At 36.3% G+C, this 15,243-nt stretch overlaps 1 protein-coding gene across 1 annotated transcript in view; it reads left to right on the top strand.

The window, feature by feature from the left end:
* The window catches only part of Diaph2 (diaphanous-related formin 2), an 805,268-nt gene that overhangs the window by 477,087 nt on the left and 312,938 nt on the right, over nucleotides 1–15,243 (top strand). Inside the window, exon 23 of the mRNA XM_013033825.1 lies at nucleotides 647–771. Coding sequence (XP_012889279.1) covers nucleotides 647–771 — 125 coding nt within the window. The remainder of the gene's footprint in view (nucleotides 1–646; nucleotides 772–15,243) is intronic.

Genomic DNA, 15,243 nt, shown 5'->3' with positions numbered 1-15,243 from the left:
AGAGAGTGTTAGGGATAATTAAAGCAAGTAATGATAGTGTTGGAGGACACACTGAAGCTTTTGCGTTTGTATGTGCATATGTGTTCACTCAAGTCTGCTCTAAATTCTTTTTGTAACAAAACTTATTTTTCATATCTCTTTTGAGAATGGAAACTTCTAAAGATGGAAACTTTTAACCATAGGTATTCGTTTATTAAAATCCCAATATTTTAACAGAAAGAAAAATATTTGATCCTTTCCTATAATGTAACCTTAAATAATTTATAGAGCCAAGAACATACATTAATATGATAAAGTCTCTTTGAACCTTAGTTTCTCTTTAATCTTCAAATTTGATTTTAAAGAATGAATTATTAGGAATTCCATCAATAAATTTAAGTAAAAATGGGTTCATCTGAGTAAAATGGTGACATTCCTATATTAAACATGATGATTTGGTGTATTATATTACACATTTTCATTTATTTCTTGGTGAGTAGAATTTTTATGAGCAATAATTCAGAAAAAATGTGAAAAAACTCATGAATCCATTGTCCGTATTAAGTACACACACACACACACACACACACACACACACAATCAATTTTCAGTTGTTTTGTGAAATATGTGATCAATAATTCTAAATGTTTTATATGTTTTTCCTCAGTTTCAGCCCAGATTCTCAAGAGCAGTCTTACAGCCATGGGAGAACAAATCGCCTGTCTGGAAGGTGACATCAAGAGATTTCCAGAACCAGAAAGCCCGCATGATAAGTTTGTGGAAAAGATGAAGATATCCTTTATTTATCTAAGTGTTTATTAGTCCCTATGTCTGTCTGTCTGTCTACTTATTATCTACTATTGGTTAGTTCTATATTAATCTATAACTAATAAGTGGTGAATAACTATGCTGTATCACTGTCCAGATGAATTTGTGTATATACTTTTTAAAAAAATATTAGCAGCAAAAGTTCTGTTTTATATTATTTTAAACAAGGTAGAGTAGGCAAAAGAGCAATTAGATCAGAGAAATTGCTGTTTGTCAAAGAAGAATTTCACTGGAAAGTCTACAGGATATGCAAGGTAAGTCCTGGGCAGATTGAGTAAACTTAAAATGAGAATCTTTTTATGTAACCAAGTACTTAAATGTGATGATGAGATTACAAGTTTTTTCTGAGATTTTTCTTTCCTCTTTTGATATATACAAGTGCATATTATTAGGGAACATATAAATGTCATAGGACAATCAGAGGTGAGTCTGTTCTGTAAATGAGGATGATTGGGAAGAATAAATGGATAAATGGATAGTCAGATGAATGGACCAGTAGGGGATACATTTAAACCAGTGATAAGTATATATAACATTTAGCATTCCTGGCTAAATATTTTTGAAACCCTAATTTTACATCTAAGTTACAAAAACTTATGAAAGAAGAACTTGAGAAATTGAATTGTTTAATGTTAAAGCTGGTGTCTGAAGATAAACAACAATAGAGCTGACAAATTTTTCTTCCTATTTTGGTTTTAAAAAGTTAAAGCCATATCTTTTCTACTGGGTTTAAATAACTATCTTGAACTGCAGATTGATTCACAATTTTATATCTCTAGAGGGAATAAATACTGTAAATTGTTTATCTGATAATAAGTAAATTTCTTCAACAACTATAGGGGAGTCACCTTGTTTCAAGGTTATATGTGATGGCTTTTTCTTCTCTGATCCACTTTTTTCTAGCCTGAGTTAGGCGTCAAGATGCTTAATCTGAGAATTACTTAGAGTGGCTACTTAGACTTATGTAATAGTCATTTTTATTTGTTTTGGTTCATAAATTAACACTGTGTTTTTTGTGGTCCTTCAGTGATAATGAGTACTTTCAAAAATAGAAATACTGGAAGCATAAGTTTATGAGTGATTTGAAGCAAGGAATCCTCAAATATTTTTACATTGAATGACTAACCATATCAGTTTCGTTTTTTTTAGTTGATTTTTTAAAAATCCAACTCTCATATTGTCCCGTGGATGCATACATACACTTTTGCTTGTTTGTGTTTTCTGTTTTGATTTTGGTTCATGCCTCATATCTTTTTTTAATTCAATTCCTATTCCTCTTGTTCTTTTCAACATTTTCTTCTACATTTGGCTTATGTCTACACAACAGCTTGCAACACTGACTCTTTGTTGCTCATTTAGCAAAAGAAAAGTAATTTAAAACCCTTATGAACTTGGCCTGGACTCCCTATTTTATTTCTCTATTTATGCAGGTAATTAAGCACTTTAAAATGAAAATCCAGAGCCTTCTGTTTCTGTATGTTACAGATGAACAGCTATTCTTCATTTAAGTGGCACTAAAGTGTGATTATTTGTCCACAAGGGAATTGAAAATTATATTAAAATGCATGGGGCTTTTAATTTGCATATCAGTTTAAAAAACACTAAACAAAATACACATTTATTTCAGAGTAAAAACTTTTGTTTAGTTGAGTTGGTTAAAGTTATAAATAACAAAATACTGAAATACAGATATAGTTTAACCCATTGTAACAATGAGATGTACAAGACACCATGTTAAAAATGGACTTTACAGCTTGTAGAGGGGAGGGAGAAGTTGAAAAAGTGGGGAGGGAAGGGGCAGTAGGGGAAAAACCAAGGAGGAGGTAACAGTGATCAATAGGAAATGTTCTCATTACACTACTCATGTAACTGTAACCCCTTTGTAGAGTATTTTTACAGGAAGTGGCGCTGTGGCTCAAGCCGTAGAACGCTTTCCTTGAGCTGAAGAGCACAGGGACAGTGCCCAAGCCTAGAGTTCAAGCCCCACAACCCACCAAAAAAAATTTAAAAAAAGAGTATTTTTACAGTATATATATACTGTAATATATATATATATATATATACATATATATTCCTCTGAAAAGGAATGGAAACTCTCCTAGGGAGGTGCTACTCTTTTTTTTCTATCTTAAATATCCTTATTTTTTATTATCATTGTAAATTTGATGTACAGAGGGGTTACAGTTGCCTAAGTCAGGTACTGAGTGCCTTTCTTTTTGAACAATGTTACCTCTACCCTTGTTTTCTTCGGTTTTTCCCTTCCACCCCTCCCCACAAGTCATATAGTTCATTTTCAACATAGTGTCTAGAGAGTATCACTGCTGAGTTCATTCTTTGTCCACCATTTCTCTTCCCCCCCCCCGCCCCGTACTCCCCCCAAACAGACAAAATTACATACAATACAAATGGTACAGAAAACAAAAATGCTAACAATGGTGAGGAGGGGAGCAAAATAACAAGAAAAAACCCCACTTGTTTCTATTTCTTGGAGTCTTTTCAATAAATATCACTTTATATTTAAAAATTATACATTAGTGAATTACAGCAATAAAATATTGCTCAGATTATTTCCTCTTTTGAAGATTCCAACCTTCCAGAAAGTAACAAGATAAATAATCATCATAGACATGTGAATTCTGATGCCTTCTTAATATTTTTTCTACCCTTCTGGCTGTTCAAAAAGAGAAGAAAAATTTTATAACAGGGCCCTTGATCTTGCTTTAATATCACAATCAAGTGGGCTGGGAAGATGGCTCAGTGTTAGAGTGTTTGTTTCACATGCATGAGGCCCTGGGTTCAATTCCTCAGCACCACATAAGCAGAAAAAGCCAGAAATGGTGCTGTGGCTCAAGTAGTAGAGTACTATCCCTGAGCTGAAGAGCTGCAGGACCACACCCAGTCTCAGAGTTTAGGTCCCATGGCTGGCAAAAAAAATAATAATAATAATTAGAATCATGTTTCCATTTCTAGACAGATTCTTTGTAGTAGATAATGTTTCCAGTGTTTCTTTCCCTTTCCTGTTAGTTGTTTTGCTTCAGGTCACTGGCCCTCTAAATTGGATATCTGTAGGCCCACATACTGATCCAAGCAGTTTTTCTTCAAGGGAACCTTACACTACATAAAGATTAATCTCATTATAAGAAGCAAGTTCAAAATCCCCCTTGTACTTCTTGGCCTATGAGCTTTGAAAACACCAACAAGGCTAGAGTTTGTAGCAATGGAATGCATAATATCTACAGAACAAGTGAATATGAAGGTACAAAGGCAATACATTCTGAGATCATGCTATGTCATAATAGCACCATAATAATACCATAATAGCACCCACTGACAGTTTCCTACTTATATGCTCTCCATGTTCTTTCCCCCTCATCAATAACACTATCTAATTTTTAATGCATATTTTTATTGTAAAGATACTGTACAGAGGGGTTACAGTTACATGAGTAAGGTAATGAGTACATTTCCTATTGAACATTGTTACCCCCTCCTTTGATTTTCCCCCTACCATCCCTTCCCTGCCTACCTCCCCAACTTCTCCCTCTATGTTGAAAATTCATTTTCAACATAGACCATATAAGATGATGCTAAGCAAAATGAAACCCAAGATTGACACACAAGAGGTTTTATCTTTGTTGCTCTTGTTTTTTAATGTACCTATAATGTTCTATGTGATTTTTTTGTTTCTTTTATGTGTTCTTCCCCCATAGTATAACCCCTGTTTTAACTGCATTTGATTCTGGTGCCCTGCACCTTGTATATAGATTTTTCTAATTTGGGGAGGGGAAGGGAAATAACAAAATGCCGGAAAAGGATACAGGTTGACCCATTTTAACAATGAGATATACAAGACCCTATCTGATTTTTTTAAGTATCATATGTATATCACAATTCCCAACACCTCATAAGTATATAGCTCTTAAGTCCAGGCTTCTGTGTTTATTTAGCACACTAAAAAGTACATGATCAAACAGGGATGTGCTGTCCTTATAGTTTAAAACAATATACAATATATATACTATATACAATATATATACTATATACTATATACAATATATATATACTATATACAATATATATACTGTATATACAATATATATATTGTATATATACTATATACAATAGTATATAGACCAACACAGGAACTTAATTATCATTAAATCACCTTTTTAGAGCATAGCAACAAAAAGGTATAATCTGCATTGTAAAGAGATGGTCCTTGCCTTTTAAAGTGACTTTCAAAAATGAAAGCAAACAGCAAAATGAAAAGGAAAACTCTTCTATGAATTGAGTTGCTAAAGTTGTTTCTAGCCTCCCAAACCCAGTGTCTGTTTTGGACTAAGCCCATTTTCATTTTTACTATCCAGTATAACTTGGTTTCTCATTCTTATTCAAAAGAAAATAGTGTGGAGAATAAATTCTCTCTACACCTATTGCAAGATTCCTGCTAGCAAAATGGCATCAGAGATATTGACAAATGAATGAAATGAAATGCATGGAAAAATTAATTTCAAAAAGTTCATTTCTTTTCTTTTTTTATTGTGAAAATACTGTACAGAGGGGTTACAATTACATGGGCAAAATAATGAGTACATTTCTTATCAAGCATTGTAGCCTTCTCCTATGTTTCCCCTTCCCATCCCTTCCCATCCTCCCTCTCCCCCCCACCCAATACTCCTCCCCCCACCACCAAAGTTGTACAGTTCATTTTGACATAACGACTTGTACATCCCATTGTTGCAATGGGTCCACCTGTATCCCTATTTAAATGATTTTTTCCCTTCCCCTCCACAAATTGTACCAACATCAAATACAGTGAAAGCAGGGCTTATACTGTGGGGGAGGGACATACAAAGCAACAAAGAAATCATCTTATAAATGTGTTAGAAACAATCGCATGAAAGAAAAAGAACATTTGAATACATATCTTAGGGTTCATTTCCCTAACATCAACTTATCTGACCTTTTCTGCTTGACTCAGACATATACTAGTTATTGCAAATAAGGGAAACCATGGGACCTATGCTTCTTTGGCCCTGGCATACTGCACTTAATATAATTTTTTCCAAGTCTTTTCATTTCCTAAAAATGGGGCAATGTTATTCTTTCTGATGGAGGCATAGAATTCCATTGGGTATATATACCACATTTTCATGATCCATTCATATACTGAGGGGCATCTGGGTTGGATCCATATCTTAGCTGTGGTAAATAAGGCTGCAATAAACATAGTCGTGCTGGTAGCTTTAGTGTGTTCTTGTTTGTAAACATTTGGGTAAATGGCCAAAAGTGGGAATGCTGGGTCATAGGGGAGCTCTATGTGGAGTCTTTTGAGGAACCACCATACTCCTTTCCCAAGTGGTTGAGCAAGTTTACACTCCCACCAACAATGCAGTAAGGTTCCCTTCTGTCCACATCCCCTCCAGCATCAGTTGTTATTAGAGTTCTTGATTATAGCCATTTTAACTGGAGTGAGGTGGTATCTCAATATTGTTTTGATTTGTATTTCTTTAATGGCTAGAGAGGTTGAGCATTTCTTCATGTGTCTAATGGCCATCCTTCTTTCCTCTTCAAAGAAGTTTCTCTTTAAGTCTTTAGCCCACTTATTTATTGGGCAGTTGTTTCTTTGAGGATTTGTTGTTGGAGGATTTAATTATTTTTAAGTTCCAGGGATATTTTAGATATGAGACCCTTGTCTGTTGTATGGCTAGTGAAGAGCTCCCAATCCGTGGGCTTTCAATTGAGCTTGCTAGCTATGTCCTTTGCCATGCAGAAGCTCTGCAGTTTCATGCAATCCCATTTGTCCTACCTTTCTTTGATTTGTTGTGTTTCTGGGTCTCTATTAAGAAAATTTCGGCCTGTGCCAAGGAGCCCTAGGGTTTCTTATATTCCTACCTGTAATGTTTTCAGGGTGTCTGATTTGACTCTGATGTCTTTGATCAATTTGGAGTTGATTCTGGTGCAGCGTAATATATAAGGATCTAGCTTTAGTTTTCTACAAGTAGTTAACCAATTTTGCGAGCACCATTTACTGAAGAGGCTGTCTTTCTTCCATTCTATTTTTTTTAGCTCCCTTATCAAAGATTAGATGGCTATAGGTCTGTAGGTTCATTTCTGGGTATTCAATTCTATTCCATTGGTCCTGAGGTTTGTTCTGCCAGTAGCAAGCTGTTTTGATTACTATCGCTTTGTGGTAGAGTTTGAAATTTGGTATTGATATTCCTCCAGCACTATTCTTTCTGTTGAGGATTGTTTTTGCTATTCGGGGTCTTTTATTGTTCCATATGAATTTTTGGATTGCCTCTTCTATTTCCTTGAAGAATGAGGTGGGAATACTGCTAGGTATCGCATTGAATTTGTAGATAGCCTTGGGAAGCATTGCCATTTTCACAATGTTGATCTTTCCAATCCAGGAGCATGCGAGTTTTTTCCACTTTCTAAGTTCTGTTTTGATTTCCTTTTTCAAGTTTTTAATGTTTTCATCATAGAGGTCCTTCACTTCTTTGGTTCAATTAATTCCTAGGTATTTTATTTGTTGTGGGGCTATTACGAATAGAGTTGGTTTCCTAATTTCAGCCACACTTTTCTCATTGTTGGCATACAGAAAAGCCATTGATTTTTCAGGGTTAATTTTATACCCTGCTACTTTGCCAAAGTTTTGAATCAGCTTGAGTAATTTAGGAGTGGAGTCTATGGGATTCTTCAAATACAAGATCATGTCATCTGCGAAGAGGGAGAGTTTTACTTCTTTCCCTATTTGGATCCCCTTTATGTTTGCATCTTGTGTTATTGCTGTAGCTAGGCATTCTAATACTAGATTGACGAGAGTGGAGAGAGTGGACATCCTTGTCTTGTTCCTGAGTTAAGAGGGAATGGCTTTAATTTTTCACCATTAATATAATGCTGACTGTAGGTTTGTCATATACAGCCTTTATTGTATTGAGGAATGTTCCCTGGATTCCTAATTTTTCCAGAACCTTCATCATAAAGGGGTGTTGGGTCTTGTCAAATGCTTTTTCTGCAACCATTGAGACAACCATATGGTTCTTATCCTTGCTCCTGTTGATGTGATGAATTATATTAATTGATTTGCGTATATTGAACCAGCTTTGCATCCCTGAAATAAATCCTGTTTGATCGTGGTGTATGACATTTTTGGATGAATTGTTGAAGTTGGTTGGTCAAATTTTTGTTGAGAAGTTTTGCATCAATATTCATCAAAGAAAGGGTCTATAGTTCTCTTTCTTTGATGAGTCCTTGCCTGGTTTTGGGATGAGGGTTATGATGGCTTCATAGAATGAGTTCAGTAGTGAACTTTCTCTTTCAATTTCATTGAAGAGTTGAAGGAGTATTGGTGTGAGCTCTGCTTTGAAGGCCTTGTAGAATTCAGCTGTAAAACCATCTGGTCCTGGGCTTTTCTTAGATGGGAGGTCTCTTATTGCTGTTTCCATTTCAATGTTTGATATAGAACTATTAAGATGGTTTAACTCATCTTGGTTTAGTTTCGGCATGTCAATATTTTCTAGGAAAATGCCCATTTCTGCCAACTTCTCAAACTTATTAAAAGTTTTGAGACGTATTCCCTTATAATGTTCTGAATATTGGTTGTTTCTGTGGTGATGTTTCCATTCTCATCTCTGAGTTTATTTAGGTTTGTTCTCTTTGTGATAAGTTTCACTAAGGGTCTGTCAAGTTTGTTAATTTTTTTGAAGAACCAACTCTTTTTTTTATTCTTTCTATTTTTTTTGGATTCTAATTCATTTAATTCTGATTTAATTTTAATAATTTCTTTCCGTCTACTGGATTGGGGTTTATCTTGCTGCTCTTTTTCAAGGAGGCTCAGATGTCTCATTAAATTGTTGGTTTCTCCAATTTGTTGATGTAGGAACTCAGAGCTTTAAACTTGCCTATGAGGACTTCCTTTGTTGTGTCCTAGAGGAGCTGGTAGTTTGTGTGCTTGTTTTTGTTGAATATCATGAACATTTGAATTTCCTTTCTAATGTCTTCCATGACCCACTCATGATTCAGCAGTGTGTTGTTCAGCCTCCATGTGTTACAGGACTTTCTTTGGTGGCTTTTGATATTTAGTTCTAATTTTATTCCCTTGTGGTCTGAGAGAATGCAAGGTATAACTTCAGTGTTTCTGAAATTGAACAAGTTTGCTTTGTGGCCTAAAATATGGTCTATTTTGGAAAATGTTCCATGTGTTATTTATTTTCTTTAAGGTCCTTAGGACTGAACTCAAAGATGGGCACTGTCCCTGAGCTTTTTTTGTTGAAGACTTGCCCTTTAGTACTTGAGCCACAACTTCACCTCCAGCTTTTTTGGTGGTAAACTGGAGATGAGTTTCTTTGATTTTGCTCCCTGGGCTGGCTTCAAGCCAGGATCCTAATCTCAGCCACCAACACCTAGCTAAAGCTTTATACTTAAATCTTGCAAATTTACCAGGACTTCCACAGTATTTATCTATATTTTGGCACCTATTTCAAATATTGATGATCAGTTTCAGCATCCCATCTGGATTATGTTTTTTGAGCATAATCTTGTGCTTGAGAGAAGCAAGAGGTAGGAGAACAATCTTGTCTCCTTGACTGGAGCATCATTGCAGCCTATATCTTCCTCACAGTAGTAGTAGTGACTGAAAGTGTTTCTTTTGTAGAGGAGAAAGCTTAGTGTCTCTTCTTTGCTCTGTATATGGTTATTGATGTGTAACATCAATTACAACCAAAAGCAGATTAACAAAAGGAAGGCATGGTAAACTTATTTGACCAAATTTTTATATTACTAGGGAGATTAGAAATAAAGTCTTATGAAATAATTGAATTATCATTGGCAAATAGGCTTTTTCAAAAACTGGTATGGTTTCTAATGTAAATGAATGAATATTTACATATCTCCTTGTGATTTTTTCCCTTGTCTACCCTTGTCTTTAGGACAGACACCTCTCAAATAGAAGTTTTCTTTTGTTTTGCCACCCCTAGGACTTGGACTCAGGGCCTGTGTACTGTCTCTGAGCTTCTTCTGCTCAAAGCTAGTACTGTACCACTTGAGGCATAATGCCACTTTTGAACTTGTATGAGAAGTTTATTGGAGATGAATGTCTCACGGTCTTTTCTGCCTGGGCTAGCTTCGAATGTCAGTCCTCAGATATCATCTTCCAGAGAAGCTGGGTTTACAGGCTAGAGCCACAGGGGCCCTACTTCAAATGACAGTCTTAGGTAGAGGACAATGAGCTCAGCAACTGACTTTTGCATGTTTGAGGAACTGTAATTTCTGTGATCCCTAATTTGCAGAGGACAAAAGATCAAAGAGACATTCCTTTTTCTTATTATTGGACGTATGCTGTTGTGTTCAGAGCTCTACCTCTTCCTATCCTGTCCTCCTCTCTACCCCCTATCACACTCCTCTCTTTGGCTGCATTATTTTTTACTGTGTGTAATTGTTTCAGACAGGGAAAAACTTATTCTTTTTTTTTTTTAAATTTTATTTTATTTTATTTGTGAACATACTGTACAGAGGGGTTACAATTGCATGGGCAGGATAATACGTACTTTTTTACCAAGCATTGCAGCCTCCTCCTTTGTTTACCCTTCCCATCCCTTCCCAGCCTCCCCCCTCCCCCCATCCCAATCCTTCTCCTTCCCCCCCCCCCCCCCCCCCCCCCCCCCCCCCCCCCCCCCCCCCCCCCCCCCCCGCACCGACGTTGTAAAGCTCGTTTTGGACATGACAACTTGTACTTCTCATTGTTGCCTCAGTTCCACCTGTATCCTTAAACAACTGGTTTTTCCCATCTCCTCCACAAGTTATACTGACATCAAATATAGTGAAAGCAGGGGTTATACTGTGGGGGAGGGACATACAAAGCAACAAAGAGATAATCTTATAAATGCGTTAGAAACACATGTATGAAAGAAAAAACATTAAAATACATATCTAAGGGTTCATTTTCCTGACATCACATTATCTGACCTTTTCCGCTTGACTCGTACATATACTAGATATTGCAAATAAGGGAAACCATGGGACCTATGTTGAAAAACTTATTCTTAAAAGAAGGCTTTAGTCTTTGAAATAGGTTTTCTGGTCCACCTTTAGCATGTTAAACTGTCTTTAAAAAAGAACATTAATCACAGCATTGACCTTACTGTTTATATCTTGTTGACAAATTTTTTACCACATTTACTCACAGATATTTTGTCAATGACCAGGTATCTGTTGCCCAAAATCAGCCTAGCTTTTTGATTGACTGCTGGCTAAATATTTTCTCCAACTGGGGGGCAGGGATTGACTGAGCATCAGGAGTACCATTAACAAGAAGAGCTGACAGAATGTTAATGACATTAACACCCTGTCAACTAACTATCCACACCTGGGATTTCCTAGTTATGTGAATCTTCTGGAGTAGTTACAAATCAAGTTACTGAGGAAGCACTTTGTCCTTCCCAGACAATTCAAAACAGATGTAAGGGTATCCACATAGCACTACCAGTATATTGAAGTTTATTCCACTATTCCCCATTAAAAGAAGATTTAAAATGGGTGAAAATTCAGTAACTATTTGACCACATGTAAAACTTTTATCACCTTTCAGAACATTCCAATAATAGTTTTAGGGGGACGATAATCTATATAAAGTTAATGACATATAAAATAGAAAAAAATTCTCATATTCCCCTCCCTATATACCCACTATGCCTTGTTGTTTATATAATAATCGGCATCTTTTTCTGGCTCCCAAAGAAATATTCAAACTTCATATTAGAATGAAGAAAAGTTTACCATGTCTATTTTTCTGGTCTTTTCCTTTGTGGCCTACTTTCATAATATAAGAGAATTGGGGAGTTCAAAGCCAGAATTTCTTTTATGAGGCTGACAATATGGAATAGTAAAGGATTAAAAAGACAAAGTAAAAGTATGGCCCACTATGGATGTGACACTTGAAAAGCAAATTGTTTTCAAAAACAAAATGGAGAAAATTGCTTACTTGAAACAGAAAAGTCTTGTACTAATAGCCCTGAGTTGATACCTAGTATTGCAAAATAAATCAATAATTAACAGTTTAACATTTTTGGAATCTACATACTTTATAATAGTCTTAGAGATTTGCAGTTCACTTAGTTGTACATTGATTAAGAAAATAAAAATGGTAATAAAATAGCAATAATATAAACTGTTCTCAAACCAGACAAAATTCCAAGTGATGGTGAAGGCAAATTTCAGTATACAACTGGGCTACATCCAGATCACACAGGTCAGTAGAGATAAATAGATAGAAAATTTCTGAGAGGAGATACCATGGATACAAAGATTCTAGGTAAAGCAATTTGTGAGTTTTTTTGCTAATGGCAAGCTTGGAGACTGGGGAATGGAAGATGAGGGATAGTAAGGGAGTGGTCTGATTCTAATTGGGCAAGATTCTGCCTAAACTTCCCCAAAGGAATTTTTGCTAAAATATGCTATCCTGGACCAAGGAAAGAAACCAAGGGGGAGCCCCAATCAAAATGTAGATTTGAAGGTGCTTCCTTAATATTTTCACCCTACAGTGAATATCATGTGTCAGTCAGTACACTGGGGATACACATAAAATACATACAAATGTACTCTCACTGTTTAGTATAAATCTTATCTGAAAAAATTGGGACTAGAAATGTTTCATTTTTTTTGGAATTTTGAAGTATCTTGGGAATGGGATCCTAATATACACATGAAATTCACTTTTATTTATATGTTAAACTTGTGTCTTGAGAGTAATCTCCACCCCCGCCCCCACACCATGTTCCAGTACTGTGGTTCTAACTCTGGTCTGGAACTCTCTTTTTTTCCTGATAATAATTGATACTTTTCCACTTGAGCCATGTCTCCAGTTCTGGCTTTTTACTGGTTATTTGTGATAAAAAAAAATTTGTAGGGGCTGGGAAGGTGGCTCAGTGGTAGAGTGCTTGCCTTGCATGCATGAGACCCTGGGTTCGATTCCTCAGCACCACATAAGCAGAAAAGGCTGGATGTGGAGCTGTGGCTCAAGTGGTAGAGGGCTAGCCTTGAGCTGAAGAGCTGAGGAACAGTGCCCAGGCCCAGAGTTCAAGCTCCACTTCCAACCAAAAAAATTTTGTAGAATTTGCTGCTCATCCTTGCTTTGAAACATGATCCCAGGATCTCCTGAGTAGCTAGGAATATAGATATGGGCCACTAAGGCACAGCATTGAGGATAATCTTACACAATATTTTTAATATCTCTGTTGTAAGGCATGGAGAAAGGAGAACTCCATGCAATTCAGGCAGAAAAGAGTTTATTAGGAGAAGCATACAGCCAACCTGCACCAGATATAGGTGTGTAGAGAGAGAACTTAAAGTAGAGAGACATAATACAGGGGAGGACAAGGAGGAGGTGCAACTTGAGAGGATGAGGAAGTGACCTCAGAGCCTGGGGAACCTGTCACTGTCCAACAGAGGCATGACCTGGTGGATGAGGAAGTGACCTCAGAGCCATAGGGACATCTTCGTTCTTTCAGGTGTTCCAGTTACCTGGGTTACAGGTGCTGGGTGGGGACTACTAGGGAGGGTCATGTGCAATGGAGAGAACAAAGGGAAGGGGCCATTTTTCCTGGGCAGACCTAACACTGTGAATTGCCCATTATATGATGTCTGGCATGGAAGTTTGCGCTATGGCATCCTATCTGAACTCACATTGTTTTAGACTTTGATCATTTCATCTTTAATATTTTCACATTAGGAATGTCAATACTGTGTACATATATATCTATACATATTTCCCTCTATCTCAAGCGATGTCTCAAGCTATCCTATTAGGAAGCAGCTGTTATTAACTAAATGTTAAATAGGAAAATTCGACTATGTATGAACCATGCGGTCGAAATCACACAAGTAACAAATATTGTTCCTTAGGGTCATATCAAAAATTTGGTCTTTTGGACCAGACACCTTGTTCTTCTAGGTATAGTGCACCTATTTCTGCTGTCTTTTAGTTCAGAAAGGTATGTACATTTGAGATGAATTCCACATTTATTCCCTGTGAAACTATTTTATTGCTTCTTTTCCACATCCCCTCAAATGGGAAAAATAATCCTTTTTGAAAAGATTGTAAACTAATTTACACATTAGCTACTCCTCCAGAAAGCCTTCTCTAATCATAGCAATCAGAATTAATTTCCCTATCCCCTGTGTTCTCATAACATTTTAATCCTTTGATTATCACACTTGCTCATTGGCCTATGCTCTGTTCCTGTGCATGCCTGTTTTGTGGTATGGATTATAAAGTCTATTGATATAAGGATTCTTACTTATCACTGAATATTCTGCAAGAAACCAAGAACAATGCTTTAAGTGCTTAATACATATTTATTTAAATAGTTCACAGTTCATCCTATCATGGTCTCAATCTCAGCATTCTGGCATTCAAATTGAGAACATTAGCTAGTTTGGCTGTCATGAACTTAGTTTGACAAAGAACAGAACCTCACATATGTTAAACATGAGTCCTTTATCATCTTTTCATGTAAAATACAGGTATTGAATATTATCCCTTGTCATGGCTTTTGGTAGAAATCACATTTTAAGAAACGATTTTAGGATTTGTTTTTTTTTTCTTTTCTATTTTTAAGAGTCTCACTTGTTTGAAATTCAGGTTGAAATCACACAAGCTGTGTCCTATCTTTTTCAAGCATTCTTCAGGGAATTGATAGAACATTTGATGCATAATGCTAATTGTGAGAACAGAATATATTGCTTGGTGAAAGGGTATATAAACACTTTTAGGCCACTGGACACTGATCTGGGAAATCATCTTTTTCAGAACATAAAGTGGGGCTTAATTTGTCTGAAAGAGTTAATGTACCTTCAACCTGACAAACTCTCATCTTTCTTGCTAGAAGCATAAGTTTTAAGAGATTAAAACCTTTTTCTGGCATTTATTCATGTTGAGTAGAACTAATACAAGAAGAAGCTTTGAAAAATGAGTCATGCAGGGGCTGGGAAATTGGTTCAGTGGTAGAGCACTTGCTTTGCATGCCTGAGGCCCTGGGTTCGATTCCTCAGCACCACATAAGCAAAAAGGAAAAAGCTGGAAGTGGCGCTGTGGCTCAAGTGGTAGGGCACTAGCCTTGAGCTGAAGAGCTGAGGGACAGTGCACAAGCCCAGAGTTCAGGCCCCACAACCGGACCAAAAAAAAAAATGAGTCATGCAATGTGGTTATTTGGGGTATACATGCATATATTCTAAATAATATATAGCATATCTCTATGTTCATATGAAGACATTGTGATGTTTACAAGATCATACACTGAGCACAATAATGAACCTGTGAGTTTGTTTTATTCTGATGAAAAGTTAAAAATAAGTATGCAAGTTATAGGAGTTCATAGGAATGTTAGTATAACTTCTAATTAGTGTCTTACTGTGGTAGTCTATTCACTTATTTCT

This window comes from Dipodomys ordii, unplaced genomic scaffold, assembly GCF_000151885.1.
Source record: "Dipodomys ordii isolate 6190 unplaced genomic scaffold, Dord_2.0 Scaffold178, whole genome shotgun sequence".
In the NCBI taxonomy this organism is placed as follows: Eukaryota; Metazoa; Chordata; class Mammalia; order Rodentia; family Heteromyidae; genus Dipodomys; species Dipodomys ordii.
Note: the sequence above shows the minus strand (reverse complement) of the source record. Positions and strands in the feature narration are given on the sequence as shown.